The sequence below is a fragment of the Glycine soja genome, chromosome 18 (genome assembly GCF_004193775.1).
Source record: "Glycine soja cultivar W05 chromosome 18, ASM419377v2, whole genome shotgun sequence".
NCBI classification, from domain to species: Eukaryota; Viridiplantae; Streptophyta; class Magnoliopsida; order Fabales; family Fabaceae; genus Glycine; species Glycine soja.
The window spans coordinates 54,568,128-54,587,729 of record NC_041019.1 but is presented as its reverse complement, the minus strand read 5'-3'; the positions used below and the strand labels follow the sequence as shown (position 1 = coordinate 54,587,729).

The window sequence follows — 19,602 nt, the reverse complement described above, 5'->3', positions numbered from 1 at the left end:
AAAACACGAAAAGTAAAGTGAAGATTCAACCCACATATTTTGCTAAACCATCTCAACCTAGTTCGCTTTAATTTCACAAGACATTAATTCAAAGTACCTGATCTATAATCTGGTACTAATAAATATATTAATGACCTTCACCAAATTATAATAAGGACGAGTGTGTGACAGCAACCATTATTCGAATGGCTCACTACTATTTGAGAAACAGAATATACAACAATAGTATATTACTAAAACCACTATTCTAAATAAAATTCACGATAATTTAGCTATCCAAGATAAAAACAATTCCCAACTTATCAGCAAAGCAATTATCATGTGGTAGAACTCCACCACAAGTAGCCTTAGCACACCAGCTTCAATTATACTCCTATATGAACTATATACATAAGAGGTACACTTGATCCAAAATTGGTGGCTTCAATCTCATATCCGACATTAGAACTTAAGGCAAAGGAAAAATTAAAAGCTGAATTCAAGGTATATACTGGGAATTAAAAGCCTGAGGCATGTTCCACATCTTATTCACCACGTCATTGAAGGGTCACCTATTTTAATTAAGACTTAAAAGTGGCATCATTGCGCCACCATATGCATAGAGACCCACACCGAAAATGTATGCGATTGATCTCCTCCACTCTATTCCATGAATTAAATCAGTATTCTCGAGATTCGTTCTAAGCCATTCGCTCCAATGTATGTTGAAAAAGAAAGGACCATCACATGCTCCAAATGACACTAGCTTGGTCTTTGATTACAGACTTTTGGCTTTGAATGCATTATTGTGTATTTATTTTATTCATATATGTTAAAACTAAATTAAAAGTTAACTTAATTTACAATTTTTAAATGATTTGTTTTACAAAATAATGTTACTAATAGTTGCACTTATATCATTAGTCAAGGTAGAATCCCTGACACACTGCCTTTTATGTGAAAGATTTAACATCTTAAATTTTAGTTAATGTAGTCCCTCCTAATATATACCGTGAAGACTGAATATCTCATTTTTGTAGGATTTGACATCTGCTTTTGATAATCATTTGATAGGGGGTTACTCAATATATCCAATAATGATGGCTTGTTTATAATTATATATACTAATATGACCATATTACTAGTCCACGTGAAATCTCCAATAATAATACTCTAGGTAGGTAGGAAGTGTTTGTTTCACAAATTATTTTGTAATTCTTGAAAATACATGATTTAAAATTTATCTCACATTTGTTATGAGCTGATAATAAAAATTAATCTTTAAGTATATTTTATTTCAAGGAAAGACATAATCTCATGTTGTATTAATATTTAATTCCGATAGAGAAAGTATAGGAAAAAATTATTGACATAAGACAAGAATCTCTTAGTGAGTAAAAATTTATATATACCCTCTTATTAATCAGTATATCACTACTCTCTCATTGTTTCTTGATGATATATGTTTAAATTTTTTTCGATCCCACAAATTTTGTTGGTGCCTAGTTAATATTTTCTTAATTTGATTTACTATCAATTTAATTCCTACATTTTATAATAATTTTTCTTTCATTTCCTTCCAATATTCTCTTTTTAATATTGCTCTTTTGTCAATTATTGTAATCGTCAAATATATGGAAAGGGATGAGGAATGTAAAAAAAGTTTTTCCATAAAAATATTTTAATAACTATAATATATATTTTCAGAAAAGTTATCCAACCAAACACATATTTTAATCATTATTGGAAATATAAAAAGTAATTTAAACCAATTTTAATAGTTAACTAAACATATTTTTTAATAATATCCAAGAATAATATTTTCATATTATATTCAGAAGGAAAAAATATTTCCGAGGCCTAAAAAATTAATCTTGAAACAAACGTTCCCTAATCCTACGTTTAATTTCTTCCGGGAAATGAACACTTAAAAACAACTCTAAAATTATGAAGTATTTATTATACTATTATTTTCTTAAACTATAAAACTGCAAGTATTTTATGGTTGATTACTTATACAACAAAGCCAATATAATTGTTAAGATATAATAAAAAATAAACTTTTAATAGAGTGTTTTAACAGTGTGTTTGGTTTATCGTTACACAATCCTTAATCCTTAGTGTATGTTCATTTTAAAGTTTCCTCTCATATACTTCCCGGTTGAATGGTCTAAAAATTCATGTTACCAACAAACCAAACAGATACTAACAAATATGCTGGGATGAAGAAAATATGAAATGACGAATATTAATTACTAATATCCTTCTACTGTAAAATAATAAACTGAATACACATGTGATTGCAGAAATGTTTCGATTTGAATATTATGTGTCGCTTGAGAAATAGTATTTAATGTACTTTGTTTTTATTTGTTCAACAGAAAAAAGATGCCAGCTGGTATTCGAAGATAAGTAGAATGTTTTCCTGTTTCAAATCATTGTACTCTTGGCTATTATACGTTTCAAAATACAAGGCTTATAAATTATTTTTCGAGAATTTTTAAAAATTAGATACCTTCTATTTTAAAGAAAGATAACAATTTTTTTGGATATTTTAAAATAATTTTTATTATTGGGGTGTAATCTCATGCTACCATCATTAATATCACAATTTCATTATTTGCACTTTTAAACAGGAAAAAGTTGTCACTGTTATATGCGACATTTATCACATGTAGTTATTTCTATTTTTTTATATCTTTTCCAGAAACATGCATATTAAAAATACACTTTTAGTTTAAAGGAACAATATTTCTATGTCTCAAATTTGTAAATATCCTTATTATAAAGTGAATTCAAGTTATTTAATGTTGTTAGCTTAATATTAATTTTACTTTAAAGGGTTTAAAGAAAGATATTAACAGAGAAAATATTTTACAAGAATGTCATTATCATTTTTCTTTAGATAAGTATAATAGATGGTATAATAGTTGATAAAATTATACTTATGTAATTTAATCTCTCCTTATATATATTTAACTAAATTATGATCATCTTTTTATTAATATATATTTTTTTCATTTCAATTAACAGAGTTAGCAAGAAACCAAGATAGAATTTAAAAATTGTATTTTAAAACAAAACAAAAATTACAGAGTGAATAAACATGTAAAGTTTATTCTAAAATGAGCCATACAAATTTTCGAATAAAATCAAAGTATATAACTACTGATTACAACGTTTAAACTATAACAACTTAGAGTCTATTTTAAAGTTGAGTAAAATTAATTTTAATAAAAATAATAACCATCAAATTTTGTATTGAAATGTGTAAATGGTATTAGAAATATAAAGCCAGAAGTATATAATTGTGTCTCCAATAGTTTTTCTTTATCTACAAAGGTAGATACTGATTATTATCTAGTAAGGTTTTTACATTGGTAGAAAAATACTTGTATTGTGTATGGAATAGTTTGTTATACTAATACAAGCACATTAAGTTTTACAATAGTTTTAATCTTTAGCTTAATACATATATATTAAATTCTCATAGAGGATGAGTAATGACATTTGGATGCAGAGTTGAAGGATAAGAAGAAGAAGAAAAAGAAAAGAGTAGTGTGAGGAGGAGGAGGCAAACAAAAGAAGGTGGTCCCAAGTTATACAGAAAACGGCAAAGAGCAAACAGCAGGGTTGAGTAGAGAGTAGCAACCCCACCACCCTTCCCTCAACGTTGCGTAACCGTAAGCTCCAATCCCCACCCTCTTCCATTTCACATGCAAATTCATCCCTCTTTATTCTCATCTCATTTCCATGCTCTCTTCTTATATAGTACCCTTCTTCCACTCCATGTGCCTTCCTCTGACACACTCTAATCCCACTCCTCCCAATCCCTCCATGTAACTCACCTTCTTCCCCATGCTAATGGTTTCTCTCCGATATCTCCAACCATGCACAGCACCTTCTCCTCTCTCCTTCGGTACGTTATCTCATCTAATGCACTATATGTATACATATCCGTCGACACCTCTCGACCCAGAAGAATTTAAATCTTGACACCACTTCAAGCATAGATTCCAACATTGAGTGTGTTATTGGAAACCCATTTGCATCCTTACAGACACAAGAAAATTCTCACTTTCCGCACAAAAATATTTATTACTTTTACTTAATTTTCCGTTGAAGGGACGTTTCAGGCTTGCCAATTAGTCATGTCATACACTATATATATAATTATGCTACTTGTTTAAGATATTCAACATAAATCCTACTACTATAAGTTTATAATAACATATCACATTAACACATGATTGTTATGTCCACTCTTTTTGACAGTTGGATTAGCAAAAAGTTGCGACGAAGGAATTCAATTAGCAATGGTGACAGTGGCAGCGACAGCTTCCAGAACGGTGCTGCCACAGTTGTGGATGACAATCCATTTAGCAGCGGGGTGGAGTGTTACGCCTGCACGCAAGTAGGTGTGCCGGTGTTTCACTCCACCAGCTGCGACAGTGCCTTCCACCAGTTGCAGTGGGAGGCTTCGGCTGGGTCGTCTCTGGTTCCCATCCAGAGCCGACCCAACAAGGTCCTCGGCTTTCGGACCGTGTCCGGATCAAGTCGGGGGCCGTTCGGGCGGGTTCTGGATCCGAGAAGCAAGCGCGTGCAGAGGTGGAACCGCGCGCTGCTCCTGGCGCGTGGGGTGGCGCTGGCGATAGACCCGCTGTTCTTCTACTCGCTGTCGATAGGAAGGGAGGGGTCGCCGTGCTTGTACATGGACGGAGGGCTGGCGGCGATGGTGACGGTGGCGCGCACGTGCGTGGACGCCGTGCACCTCTTGCACGTGTGGCTGCAGTTCAGGCTGGCGTACGTATCGCGGGAGTCGCTGGTGGTGGGGTGCGGGAAACTCGTGTGGGACGCGCGTGAGATCGCGTCGCATTACCTGCGATCGTTGAAGGGATTCTGGTTCGACGCATTCGTGATCCTCCCAGTCCCCCAGGTAAGGATTTTTCGTAAACTGCTACTTTCATTCACTCTATCCCACATTGCCAAGTAAAAACACTCGCTTCCTCGTTCTCGCTCGCACGTGTTTGCCTCTTCGATCTTCACTCTGGAGATCGGAGGAGAACCGTGCGGTAATTGAAAAGAGTAACGTTAATAACACCTTTCACTTTTTTTTATAAAGTTTCTGGTTTTTCGGGGTGAAATGACCCATTTTTTATATATATATATATATATTTAGCCTGTTGTCAAGTGTAATGGGAAAACAGATCAAAGAATTAATAAATAAAAAGATATTATCAAAAAGGTTAAATGTCGTTTTTGATTTATTATGTTTTAATGTTTTTTTTTTACTTTGGTAAATTAAGGTGAAAGTACACTGACAATTGTGGTAACGAGTGTCTTATTAAAACTTTTATATGTATAAAAGAAACTTTTAGTTCTTCAATTATTGCTCTAAAAAATTTGTCAATATTCTCTTTTTAAGTAAATAATACTAGTTGTTAAAAAAGTTGAAAAAATAACAAAATTTGAAGGATTTTATAGATGTAAAATTAACCATGAAATATTTTCAATTTTTTTTATTATAAAAGATGGTGTTTTGGTTAGTATATTTTGAGTAAAGGAAGTTTTAAAACAATTCGATGGATTCAATTTCTGTAGATTTGGAGTAGAAAATGAGAGTTTAGAAATTTTAGGTAGTACAGGGACCAAATTTGCTTAATTTTAAACGTATGGGGACTTAATTCAGTCGAGAAAGATTTGGGTGATGAAATTTGCTCACTAGAAGAGTGCTAGCTTGGTAATTACAAATTCATGAGTGAAATTCATTAAATAAGAAGTAATACCTGTAAAATTTTATAATTTCTAATGAATTTCAGTTAATCTTAATGTCATTAATATTTTTCATGCTTATAATTTAAACTAAAAAGACCAAAATTACAATTAAACTAAAGATGCATTTTGCTGTGTAATATTTAACCTATATTTATCTTAGTATATCAGTCATTATTTTGTAATTTTTTTATAAATAATAGTTGAAGTGAACAAATTGGAATTTCCTCACTAACATATAGTGCCTAAAGTGAAAGACAAGTTATTAGACAGTGGTAGCTCGATTTCTAAGTCTTAAAAGCACTGTGCTTAAAAGGTTGAAAGTTTGATTTCACAGTCTGCTACTTTCCATCGAGTATTACTGGCCTACTTAACCATAGACATCTAACATGGTCAGTAGTACAGAGAAATATATTTAAAAGTATGTCAATGCTTCACAGTCACATCTTTGTCTTGGACCTCTTGGAGTCTTGGTATCTTCATACATGTGTTGCCTCCTGCTCCATTGACTATATTGAAATGGCTTTTCAACAGCATGTTTTAAATTGAAAGTTTTGATTGAATTATTTAAAGGGTGGCTTTAGAAGCCAATACAATGAACATATACTCACTAGTCTGTTCTGTCTCTGCTTGTTTATTTGATATCAACTCTCTTTTAACTGTGTGTTTTCCTTCTGTTTGCAGGTTGTGTTTTGGTTGTTAGTGCCAAAATTGCTAAGAGAAGAGAAAATTAAAATCATTATGACAATAATGCTATTGATTTTTTTGTTCCAATTTCTCCCTAAGGTTTACCATAGCATCTGCATGATGAGAAGAATGCAAAAAGTCACAGGCTACATCTTCGGCACCATTTGGTGGGGTTTTGGTCTCAATCTCATAGCTTATTTTATTGCTTCTCATGTAAGCAAACCCCACAACTGAAGTTTGAGCCTGTCTATTATCAAGTTGTCACAAAATTCATTGCTAAAAAGTTCAATATTTTTTCCCCTCATGGTTAATTAATAGGTTGCTGGAGGGTGCTGGTATGTCCTTGCAATTCAACGTGTTGCGTCGTGCCTCCGGCAGCAGTGTGAGAGAACTAATGGATGCAATCTCTCTGTGTCATGCTCAGAGGAGATATGCTACCAGTCTTTGTTACCAGCTAGCGCGATAGGAGATTCATGTGGTGGAAACTCAACAGTGGTAAGAAAGCCTCTGTGCTTAGATGTTGAAGGACCTTTCAAATATGGGATCTACCAATGGGCACTTCCTGTCATATCCAGCAACTCTTTGGCTGTAAAGATTCTTTATCCCATTTTTTGGGGTTTGATGACCCTCAGGTAAATTTGTCAATAAACAAACTCTTATTGTTACTATTTCTCTAGTTGAGAAATTTGCGCTTGCTCATGTTATTGTTACACATTAAGAAATATTTAATATTTTTTTATCTAGTTATTAGTTTTTATGAGTTGGGAAAATAGATTGCATTTGGATTCATGCAAAAATGTTTCCTTAATGTGTTTGATTGAGATGTATCCAAAGTTATATTGTACATGTTGTACTGAGCATCTGTGTGTTTTCATGATCCCTACCAATTCTTGCAGCACTTTCGGAAATGATCTTGAACCCACAAGCCACTGGCTAGAAGTGATTTTCAGTATATGCATAGTACTCAGTGGACTATTGCTTTTCACATTATTGATTGGTAACATTCAGGTATGCAAAGTATATTATTATTATAAGTAAATATGAAAAGATGCTGGTTATTGTTGTACTTGCTGAAAAACTATTTCATACTCAAACATAGTCTAAACAAATGGAATCAATGCTACCGTGTAGGTATTCTTACATGCAGTCATGGCAAAGAAGAGAAAGATGCAGCTGAGATGTCGTGACATGGAATGGTGGATGAGGAGGAGGCAGTTGCCATCGCGATTAAGACAGAGAGTTCGCCATTTTGAACGTCAGAGATGGGCAGCAATGGGAGGAGAAGATGAGATGGAAATGATCAAAGACTTGCCAGAGGGGCTGAGGAGGGACATCAAGCGCCATCTTTGCCTCGATCTCATTAGAAAGGCAAGTAATGTTCACATGAAAGAAGTTAGATAGTAAATGCCTCATTATGTTGGCTGGTATTCTTAGATGTTAGATTAAGAATTTTTTTTATCAATAGTAATTTTGTTTAAACATCACTTCACCAAAACTCTAGAATGTTGTTTGACTGCATCATAAATTATAACAGAACTTTTCTATATCACTACCCGAAAAGAAATTAGTTCCTTGTGCAGCTGCCACAAACACATTGGTCTCTATTCACCGCAACATGTACCATGTTGGAGATCCTATATTAGTGTATATAAGTTGGGACAACCTTCACCCTATACACTAGTTTTTGGAGTTAAGTTAAGCTTAAATTTAAAATTTTAAAATAGTATTAAAATCTATCCTTGTAGTTGTTGTTAGGCCTCCTATTAGGCTACCCTTTATCGGACCACCCATAAGCATTTAGTCCTGCAAATTTCATGCCCGAGATGTTCACATACTTATAGAAACAACAATATTACAGCATAGGGGAAATTATATCATCACTTTGTGATGTGCAAATAACAAAACCCTTTTGCTATGGCTATGTAAGCAACCTCTCCTAATAAGTAATTATTTCTGTTTAACAGGTTCCTCTATTCCACAACTTGGATGATCTTATTCTTGACAACATCTGTGACAGGGTGAAACCCCTAGTCTTCTCTAAAGATGAAAAGGTATTAATCATGTAAACAATTTGCATCATCTAAAGACCAAATTATTCCATGTAGAAAAAGACCATCATGTTGTTAATGTACCCTTGTGAAACAGATAATCAGAGAAGGTGATCCTGTACCAAGGATGGTGTTCATCGTCCGAGGGCGCATAAAACGCAACCAAAGCCTTAGCAAAGGCATGGTAGCCTCAAGCATCCTTGAGCCAGGAGGGTTTTTGGGTGACGAGCTGCTTTCATGGTGCCTTCGCAGGCCGTTTATCGATAGACTTCCGGCCTCCTCGGCTACATTTGTGTGTCTTGAATCATCAGAAGCCTTTGGCCTTGATGCCAATCACTTGAGGTACATCACTGATCACTTCCGGTACAAATTTGCGAACGAGAGGCTGAAGAGAACAGCAAGATATTATTCATCCAATTGGAGAACCTGGGCTGCTGTCAACATTCAATTTGCTTGGAGACGTTACAGGCAGAGGACTAAAGGTCCAGTGACCCCTGTAAGGGACACTAATGGAGGCACTGAACGCAGGCTCTTGCAATATGCTGCAATGTTCATGTCAATAAGGCCACATGACCACCTTGAATGAAAACTGGTGTGTCCATGATTTTTCTTATTGTTGTTGGTTATTGATCCTCAATAAAATTGTATTTCAAATCCATTAGACCTGTTGAAGGTGAAATGTATTAAAAAAAAAAAAACAACAAAGTGAGTACGAGTAATTGAAAAAATTATTGAGACCCCTTCTTTCATTTGATTGTAAGTTTACCATAATCATTTTTCATGGAAATTGTGTCTTGAGCAATCCCCATCCTGCCGAGGGGCTGTTAGGTGCTTAATGGATGGACAATCAGTTGAGAAGAAATAGTAGAGTCAGTTACTTCACAGTTTTGTTCTGGTATGAGAATTTAACTATATATTGTCAAGTAATTATTTAATTTTATAATACATGTTAAAATTAGATAATATTTCATACTGTAATTTAAATATGAATTCAACTTAAATATAGCAATTTGCATGAATGTTTTTCAGTTGTTATTCATACATCTTTATACAACAACACTTGTTACCGTAAAAAAAAAATATAACAACACTTGTATTATAAATTATTATATTATATTATATTTTTTCTCTCGTATAATTTGTTTTATGAATTATTGTACAAATTACATTTCTCAATATTTTCCATACTAATATTCAATCATAAATTATTATAAATAATAAAATTGTTAACTTTTGTAATAATTATTTTTAAATGATATAAATGATTCTAATTATTTGGGAGTGTAAAAAAAATAATATCAATATTGTATGAAAATTAAATTCTTCAAATATTAAGAAACCATTAAAGTAAACATAAATAACATTGAATTTTAAAGAATTTTATGAGAGAAGAATTATGTATTTCATGTTATGTTAATACATAAATATATACAAGAGAGTTACAACAAAATCTCATAAGATTGAACTATACGGATTGATTCTTTAAATAAAACTCCTAAGATTACATATCCACAACTTGCACAACAAAGATGTGAACTGAGAATGTCAGCTAATTGTGCATATGTTGAAACATAAGTAGGTGTAATATTGTCAATGAGATACTCGTCACGAATGAAGTGATAGTCCACTTCCATGTGCTTGGTGCGCTCATGAAAAAACGGAGTTCTTAATGAAGCCTGCTAGACTATCACAATAAAGTCGCATAGGCTGAGAATGAGAAATATCAAGCCTATGGAGAAGACCTTTTAACCATTTCAATGCTCCTGTTACAACTATCATGGATTGATACTCAGCCTCAACAGAGGAGCAAGATATTGTTTGTTATTTCTTAGTTTTTCATGAAATTGGAGAAAATCCAAGTAGAATAAACCATCCGGTAAGAAACCTATGAGTTAAAAGACATCCAGCCCAATCAGAATCACACCAACCATAAATAGATACATTATTAACTGTGAAAAAAAAAACTCAAAAAAAGATAAGTGAGAACTGATTTCAGTATAAAGTAATTACAATCATAAATAATTATTAAAATTGACATGTCATTAGAAGAAAGCGATGAGTTCAAAAGAAATGAACGAGGAAGCAAAAAATTTCACTTAAAAGTTTCTCTCCTATTTTCTTCTCTCATCCTAATAAACCATTAGACATAGTAGTGCCCGCAAAATCCACATAAAGAAAATACAATTGCACTTTTGATGGCATCATTCCCCATTGCTAAGTAATTGGGCTAGAAAGCACATCATTCAGGAAAAATTCTATAGTCTAAATAGAAGCTGGCTAGTTGATAAGGTTCCCGTTGTCATCTGTGAGCCTTGCACGGCATGCATCGGCTAATGCTAGTTTGTAGGAATCAATCAGTCAGACAATCTAGCCTCTGGTTTGTCTCCTTGTCAAGTACAAGTAAGCAGCCAAGCACACAATGAGAAGAAGTTTGACTTCCTGTTATTACTGTTAAGTCAATGTTACTGCTTTACGCATTGCATAATCTTCAACAATACTAATCGAACTCTTGCTATGACGCAACAAAAACTCTGCAAGTAGAATCTGGCATTCTTCTACTGTCATATCACCATGATAGCCCTGCAAATGTTATGAAAAATATAGTCAGCTAAATGTCAAACAGCATGCAGCAAACTTTGATAATGACAGTGACAAACGGATTATAAAACCAGAGTTGAATTTGATGTCATATGAACTTTGTTGAACAACCGATCTTATTTAGTTATTTACTTACAGGAAATGTAAAAAAATAGAAAAAGAAAAAAAGGGGGAAAACAGTGCCACTTGAATAAGCACTTTATAGATGGCTTTGTAGATTAAAAGAAGATTGGAATGTCCCATTGAAGAAAACAAATGCTCAACTGTAGCAGTATAGCAATTGGATTGTTAAAATCAAAATTAGAAACTAAATTGTTTTCCTATAGGAGTACGCATATGATAACTTGTTTTTTCCCATCTCTACAATATCAATGTTTGAACGACAAAACCCAGATATACGATTCAAATTGATTTGTCATTCTGCACCACATAAAGTACATAAACTAAAATCATTACCATACGAGATATTCTATCACAAACAGCATGGTGCATGAGGATTCCTGCAGCAACTGAAACATTGAAAGACTCCACCATTCCTGCCATAGGAATACTGCAATGCAGATCTGACAACTCCAATGCCTCATCACTAATACCCCTGCAAAAAGAAAATAGCCACCGTTAAATACATACAAAACCTGAGCAGAAAGTAAGACCTAAGTCACAGGAAATATAAGAATTATTTAATATTTTAATTCAATGTCGAGACAGTTGGTGATCCCCTGACTACTAATAGTCAGTAGACTCAGTACTCAGTAAACAAGAACAAATTGACAGCTACATTGAGGCATCAAGAAAATGAAGGAAATAACCTATTTTCATTCCCAACCACGATTGTAGTTGGGCTGGACCAATCTAAATCAAGAATAGAGACCTGTACACAACAAGAAAAGGTTAGTAAACGTCACTGCATGTCATTTGAAGACTTTGAACATTTTGCCTTGGGATTTATAATAACTAAACACAAATGGAGAAACAAAACGATTCATCAAATAATGAATGGAAGGCACCAATATATATTGTGATTACTGGTTGCACACAATTTCTCCAGATAAAACCATGTCACAAACATTCAACAAAATTTCAAGTTGGCACCTTGGCTGTCAACTGCCTAACACAACGCTCACCTTTATCCAGACATTGGTCCCCTATGCACATATTTGCAACAAAGCAAAACATAGGCAACTAAAAAATAACAGAGACAAACCATACCGCATCCATTCCCACATGAGTTGTGGCAATTCGATAACCGCGTGATTTCAACATTTTAAAGCACTCCTTTGTAGAGTCCCACAGTTCAATGTCCAACCATTTCTCTGCACCCATGCTCACATGGCGATTATCTTTATACCTGCAACAAGGAAGTCAGGCAAAACATTTCAATAACAGCATTTTCAACAATGTCAAATAACACTGTTCATAACTCGTAATAATAACGCCTCAATAATTGTGAAACTCGAATCATGCATTGGCATCATTTCAGTAAACTCCAAAATGAGTAAACACCATGTTGGTTCCTGAAAGTGTATAGCATTATGATATTAGACCATAAAACTGAGGAAACTGCAATTCAAAATAAGTTCTTGAAATCCAATTCCATAAATTTATCTGCTTACTGTCATATTAGTCCCTAAACATATGTTTACATTATTACTCAAGTCACATTATTTTAATCATAAGACTAATGTCATTGACGAATTTCACTTTCAAGGCTTATTTGGAATTTTATTACTTTCAGGACTAATGTGACAGCCTATATACTTAGTGTTTGTTTGGATTGGCGGTGACAAAATTTGTTTGGAATGAAATCTTTCAAAAATCGATTTTACAGAATTGATAATTGTAGAATTGATTTTGGTAGAAGTAGAAGCAACTCCTACTGGCTTCAACTCTACCATGATTTTTTTGCATCATAATTGATTCTACCAAGATTTTCAAAAACAATCCACACATGCAAAATTTGGTCAAAATCAAGGTTGACTCAACTCACCATGGTCTACCATGATTTTGGGGGCTATCCAAACACACACTTACACAGATTAACATGGTAGTTTACTCTCTCAAAAATCGATGCAAAAACATCCACATTACTGATTTTAACCGAGGCTACGTAATGTGAATTATGATTATAATGGACTTCTGCTGCATCAATTATCAGGGATAAATCACAGTCAAAATTGACAACACTCTGCAATTTGCATAGGTCTCTAAAAAAATAAATGTCTCACCAATAGAACTGACATGACATGGACTAGTCAATTTTTTTTCACTTTGATAATTATAATGAACTTCTACTCCATCAATTACCAGAGATAAATCACAGTCAAAATTGACAACACTCAGCAATTTGCACACGTCTCTAAAAAAATAAATGTCGCACCAGTCAAACTGACATGACATGGACAACTCAATTTTATTTTCACTCTGATAATTATAATGGACTTCTGCTCCATCAATTACCAGGGATAAATCACAGTTGAAATTGACAACACTCGGCAATTTGCACACGTCTCTAAAAAAATTAATGTCGCACCAGTAAAACTGACATGACGTGGACAACTCAGTTTTTTTCACTCAGTTCTTTTTCACTCGGCAATTTGCACATTATGGACCCTTGTAAATATGCTTAAATATTCATTTACCCGTTCATCTAAATGCACAGTTAACTAGTGACTCACTCAACTATAACCAAATTCTATAAATACCACTACAACTAAAGACATTCGTAACAATTTCAAATTTTCATCTCAATCCCTACCGCAATTTGTCACCTAACTGCATATGTTTGTGTTTACTATGATGACCAAATTTGCAATACTAATGAGGGCACCACCTTCGTTAGTAGCAACACAAAAACTTTCATGGTCGACAAGTTCATAACCTTTACACAATTGCTTGAACTTGTTCACCAAAAACTAAACATTAACCCATAACAACATATCCAACATCTTCACTTTCGGTGCCCTATATTTGAGTCAGGACAACGCTATATGTACACATCTTTTATTCTGCGAGATGATGTTGATGTTCGACAAATGTTTAACATTTTTTACAACAACCCATCGCTACCATTTGTAGAGTTATTTGTCATAATTTGTCACAATAATAACCCACCACGCAACCAACATGGCTCAACCTCTAATCTTGAGGACTTATCAGATGAATACGAGACTTGTTGGGTCAAAAACCATGATAGTGATACTGACTCCTCTTCCGGGCCCGAAGGAAGTAACCTGTCTCCATCCCACGAACCTATATTCAAACAGGATTGGTAATCTACGAATCATTCATGTCTAAGTTATTTCTTCTTTGAGATTTTCATGCAATGTCTTATGTCTGTCTTCAGTTATCACTTTACGTATTGAAATAATTTTTCCTTTAAATTTAAATTAGCAATTTTCTGTTTACCCACCTTTACTGCAGTAGTTGACATGGTAACATAACTGTCAAAATTCACAATACTTTGCAATTTACACTACACTGTTTCTAAAAATTAAATGTCTCATCGACAAAACTGAAATGAAATGAACAACTCATAATCCCTTTGTTCACTCTGAAAATCATCATGGATGTTTGTGGCTTTAATTACAAGGAAAAAATCACAGTCCAAATTGACAACACTCTGCAATTTAAATACGTCTTTAATAATTAAATGTCTCACCTACAAAACTGACATGAAATGGACAGTTCATAATCTCTTTGTTCACTCTGAAAATCATCATGGATGTCTGCAGCTTTAATTACAAGGGAAAAATCACAGTCCAAATTGACAACACTCTACAATTTAAACACGTCTTTAAAAATTAAATGTCTCACCTGCAAAATTGACATAAAATGGACAACTCATAGTCTCTTTGTTCACTCTAAAAATCATCATGGACATTTGCAGCTTTAATTATAAGGGAAAAATCACAGTCCAAATTGACAACACTCTGCAATTTGCACACGTCTCTAAAAATTAAATATCTCACCTGCAAAACTGAAATGAAATGGACAGCTCATAATCTCTTTGTTCACTCTGAAATTATAATGGACGTTTGGTACATCAGTTACTCAGGAAAAAGAAACATTGGATTCCAATACACATCAACTTGGCAAGATACTCATACCACTATAAATAACACAACACACACAATACAAACGCACAATCTCACACAACATACTCTTATTAACCAAATTCAATCTTATTAGTATGTCATTTTTGGGAAAAACAAGCAGCCAGACCATTGCTAACTCCAGATTAGCCTTCATTTTTCCAAATGGATCAATCACTCACAACCAAACTGGTGTTTATTTTCAAAGTCCCACTCCAACACTAATGCGAGTTCCTAACGACTGTTCTTTTAATACACTCAAGTGTAGAATGCACAACACCCTTCAACTAACTTACGCTCAATTAGTGGATGAAGTCTATTATCAACAACCATTCATAGATGCAGGTCAACAATAATTTTTTATATCTCTACAATTGAAAAATGATGATGATGTTTACACAATGTTAATGTGTAATGAGCGTGTTGGCCATATAAAATTATTATGTACCATTATTAGACCATCGGATGCTATACTCAACCTGCTTCAATCAACTATTACTCCTACTCATGATGCACTTATGTATTACAACGGGAAGTGGAACATACCACGACAAGGTGAGTTTTTAGGTTACTCATTTACTGAAACTAATCCAATAAGATTTGGCATTCCTTCGGGATGTAGCATTGACAAACTCAAGGATTTAATCAAGCAAGTTGCACCTATAGGAGTCCCCCCTGATGGAATTCACGAATCATAATTGGTTAGACGATTGTTCTTTCGACAACCAGGTCATGCTAAGTATTTAAAAAATTTGATGAATATGAGATAACAAAATTGAAAAATGACGAAGACGTGCTAAAGGTATTAGCACAATCCAACTATTGGAAACGCACAATAGAAATTTTGGCTATTTTTAGCAAATCAGTAATCCAAATAAAAGAAGACATGTATTCTGCACAACATATTCCAGATCATCATTAGTTTTGTCATATTTGTGTTGTAATTGAAATTTTGTCTACTTTGTAAGACAAATGTATCAATTATTTTTTCACCGTATTTTCTTTAATTTATGTTAATGTTACTAACTAATTTTATTATTTTTTATTTTTAAGAACATAATAAAAAAATAACAAAACATAAATTTAACTACAAAATTACATATAACATAAATACAAATTTATACTATAATTTTTTCCAATTTTTATATTTTTTTCATATTTATATTTCTCCTTAAAAAATATAAAATAATTTTTCTAAGATTAATTTATTAAATTAATATTTTTAAAATCTAATAAAAATAATTTTATATAATATAATATTTAACTTTAATTAAATTTTAATTTATATTAAATAATAAATAAATAAAAGAAAAAAAAAAGCTGAAGAACGGAAGTCGAGGTGGCCAAACCCGACTTCCAAAGTGCAAGATAAAAAGACGTGTACTTTGGGAAATTTTTTCCAAAGTAGTGTACTTTAGGCATTATGGAGAGAGAAGTAGTGTAATACACGAAAGAAAAAAACCACTGACGCATCACTATGCACACTGATATATATATATATATATATATAATATTATTTTTTATTGATTATAACGTGAATGAATCATATATGTGTGGTCTAAAATGAAATTAATGAAATAATTATGAATTGTTAATAATAATAAGTATGTGGAAATTCTATATTTGATTAGAATTAAGTGTATGATAAATTTGTTAGTCAATAAAATATCTAAATTTATAAGATTAGTTAATTTCAAACTAATTATATGATTATTGATTTATAAGCACAATAAAATTTATTTTTATAAGATATTTATGGATCACTAAAAGGTTGATTAATTTTTTTTATATGATTAATGAATATAAGTCTTACCCATTTCCATCGTTACTCGTAATGTAATGTCATGAAGCCAGCCGCATAATGTATTTTATTAGTATTTTATTTATTGAAGAACATTTTAGAAAAATTATAACCTTGAAGAGTTGAATGTAGAACTATACGTTACCTAAAACATATCAAACGAGGTAGACAAAAAAGCAAGAAATTATTTTTAATGTATACATAGCTGATAACAAGTAGTGTTAAATGTGCCTATAAAAACAGCACATTATATACGTACATCACAGAAGAGAAAATATCACAAAACTATACTAACCGAAATTAACAAAGTAACATGAGTTCGTGTTGCTTAGAGAAAGAGAACCATGTGGTGGAAACTGCCACCCCACAAAGAGAAGACACTGATATTATCCTGGATGCCATGGTGCTCGGTTCCAATGTGGTCTTTCCTGCCGCTCTCAACGCTGCAATTGAGCTCAAAGTGTTTGAGATCATTGGGAAGGAAAGCTCAGAAGAGAGTGGTGGATTCATGTCACCCCATGAAATTGCTTCCAAGTTGTTATTACCAACACAACAACACCACTCTGACTTGCCAAATAGGCTTGAGCGTTTGTTGCTCTTGCTTGCTAGCTACTCTCTTCTCACTGTTTCCACTCGCACCGATGAGAATGGTAGCGCCGTGAGAGTTTATGCGGTCTCACCATCGGGTAAATATTTCGTCTATGATAAAAATGGTGGTGGCTATCTTGCTTCATTCACATCATTTCTGTGTCACCCTGCGATGTTAGGAGTATGGTAAGTATTTTTGCTATGCTTAATATCATCATTTATTCAAGGCTTTCCATAGAATTCTATATGTATCTATGATATCTAGTATGGAATTTTGTTTACTCACTTGAAATTGAGTATTCATTACCCCTTTTCCTGTTAGGATTGGAAATCCTGTTGTGCATCGAATCATTGTTAGTTGTCACCATTGTACTCAAGTATTAGTTACTACTAATTTGTATCTGTGCAAATATATTGAAATGCTAACTTTGTTATAATATAGGTTGAATTTTAAGGAAGCGATTATTGATCCTGAGATTGACCTATTCAAGAAGGTTCATGGAATTTCTAAGTTCGAGTACTTTGGGAAAGAACCAGAACTAAACCACGTATTTAACAAAGCAATGAATGATGTATGCACAACCCATATGAAAAAAATACTTGAAGTATACACAGGATATGAGGGTATATCAACTTTGGTTAATGTAGCAGGTGGAACTGGACAATGTCTCAAATTGATCATCTCCAAATACCCTTCAATTAAGGGAATTAATTTTGACCTCCCACATGTGATTGAAAATTCACCACCCATTCCAGGTAATCAATCCATCTCTCTAGCCGCACCTACTTGCTTCTGTAGGAGTAATTGAATCACATCAATCTCCTACAACTCAAATGGTTACATTGTTAATTTTCATAAAATCATTAATAAAAAACTACCAAGTTTCATTTTTAGGGGTTGAGCATATTGGGGGAAATATGTTTGAAGGTGTTCCACAAGGTGATGCCATAATGCTAAAGGTTAGTAAACACATTACCTAAACTTCGATTATTCTTTTTTTGATAACTTGATCAAATCTCACTGATGAAGTGCTAACCAAAATTTGTGTCCTTATGTGGATAACATTGTTCCAGGCCATATGCCATAATTGGTCGGATGAAAAAGCCATAGAACTTTTAAGCAATTGTCACAAAGCTTTGCCACCAAACGGGAAGGTCATTGTTGGGGATCTCATAGTGCCAGAAGATCCAGAACCTACAAATGATTGCAAAATGATTTCAATTCTTGATAACATCATGTTTATTACACCTGGTGGAAGGGAAAGAACTGAGAAACAATTTGAAAGTTTGGGCAAGCGTTCTGGATTTTCTAGGTTTCAAGTTGTTTGTCGGGCTTTCTCTACTATGGCAGTGATGGAATTTTACAAATAAGTAGATCATGTCAGAAATAATTTGGCATTTCAATGAAATGCACATTAATTTTCCCATGTCTTTTTTACAGCATTTTATGAATAATAAGAATATATTTTGATACTAGATCATGTCAGAAATAATTTGGCATTTCAATGAAATGCACATTAATTTTCCCATGTCTTTTTTACTGCATTTTATGAATAATAAGAATATATTTTGATACAAAATGTTTTTATATGTTGATTAATGTAATTATGCTAACGTGGATATTTTCTTCTCCCCTACCACGCACTGTTGTTTAAACTATCATAAAAGACAAAAGTAATGAGCAAGTATAGCAGATAAAAGATGATGCAACGATCCAAACGCATATCAAGCCAAATCTTAGTATAAGTATAGTATCCTTATACAACAAAGTTAAACAAAACAAATAGTCTCTCCCCCACTCACTTATAATAATTAAGTTTTGTGAACAGCACTTGTTTCTACTAAAATGTAAAAGTCAAGAAGAAATGGTGCTTTCTGAGATGACATCAAAGGATATTCCATTCTGTTGAAGTCTTTCCTGGAGATCAGTTGGACCAAAGATGATCCCAGGAGGGTAAACTCCTCCTTTTGGAAGGTTGTCGCGTTGGCTGAGAAGAACAAGAGCACACTGACCCACCTCAACTGGCGCTCCTCCAGC

General features: G+C 33.4%; 3 protein-coding genes across 3 annotated transcripts; 2 read left to right on the top strand and 1 right to left on the bottom strand.

Annotated features, from left to right (window-relative positions):
- Window positions 1-3,522: 3,522 nt before the first annotated feature.
- Window positions 3,523-9,370, top strand: LOC114395843 (cyclic nucleotide-gated ion channel 2-like). The gene is made up of 8 exons (XM_028357710.1): window positions 3,523-3,898; window positions 4,255-4,915; window positions 6,436-6,651; window positions 6,757-7,070; window positions 7,335-7,446; window positions 7,570-7,806; window positions 8,403-8,489; window positions 8,584-9,370. The coding sequence occupies exons 1-8, from the start codon at window positions 3,870-3,872 to the stop codon at window positions 9,070-9,072; spliced, it is 2,145 nt and encodes a 714-aa protein (XP_028213511.1). The 5' UTR covers window positions 3,523-3,869; the 3' UTR covers window positions 9,073-9,370.
- Window positions 9,371-10,592: 1,222 nt separating this feature from the next.
- On the bottom strand, window positions 10,593-12,446 carry LOC114397422 (tRNA (guanosine(18)-2'-O)-methyltransferase-like; the record flags this gene model as incomplete). The annotated part of the gene is made up of 4 exons (XM_028359458.1): window positions 10,593-11,066; window positions 11,541-11,679; window positions 11,894-11,955; window positions 12,294-12,446. Coding segments are annotated over 4 exons (483 nt in total), but the record flags the coding sequence as incomplete, so codon positions are not given.
- A 4,770-nt stretch (window positions 12,447-17,216) lies between these two features.
- On the top strand, window positions 17,217-19,093 carry LOC114395364 (isoliquiritigenin 2'-O-methyltransferase-like). The gene is made up of 5 exons (XM_028357127.1): window positions 17,217-17,750; window positions 18,007-18,320; window positions 18,460-18,524; window positions 18,639-18,939; window positions 19,042-19,093. Exons 1-4 carry the CDS (start codon window positions 17,290-17,292, stop codon window positions 18,933-18,935), a joined length of 1,137 nt encoding a protein of 378 aa, XP_028212928.1. The 5' UTR covers window positions 17,217-17,289; the 3' UTR covers window positions 18,936-18,939; window positions 19,042-19,093.
- The last annotated feature ends 509 nt before the right edge of the window (window positions 19,094-19,602 follow it).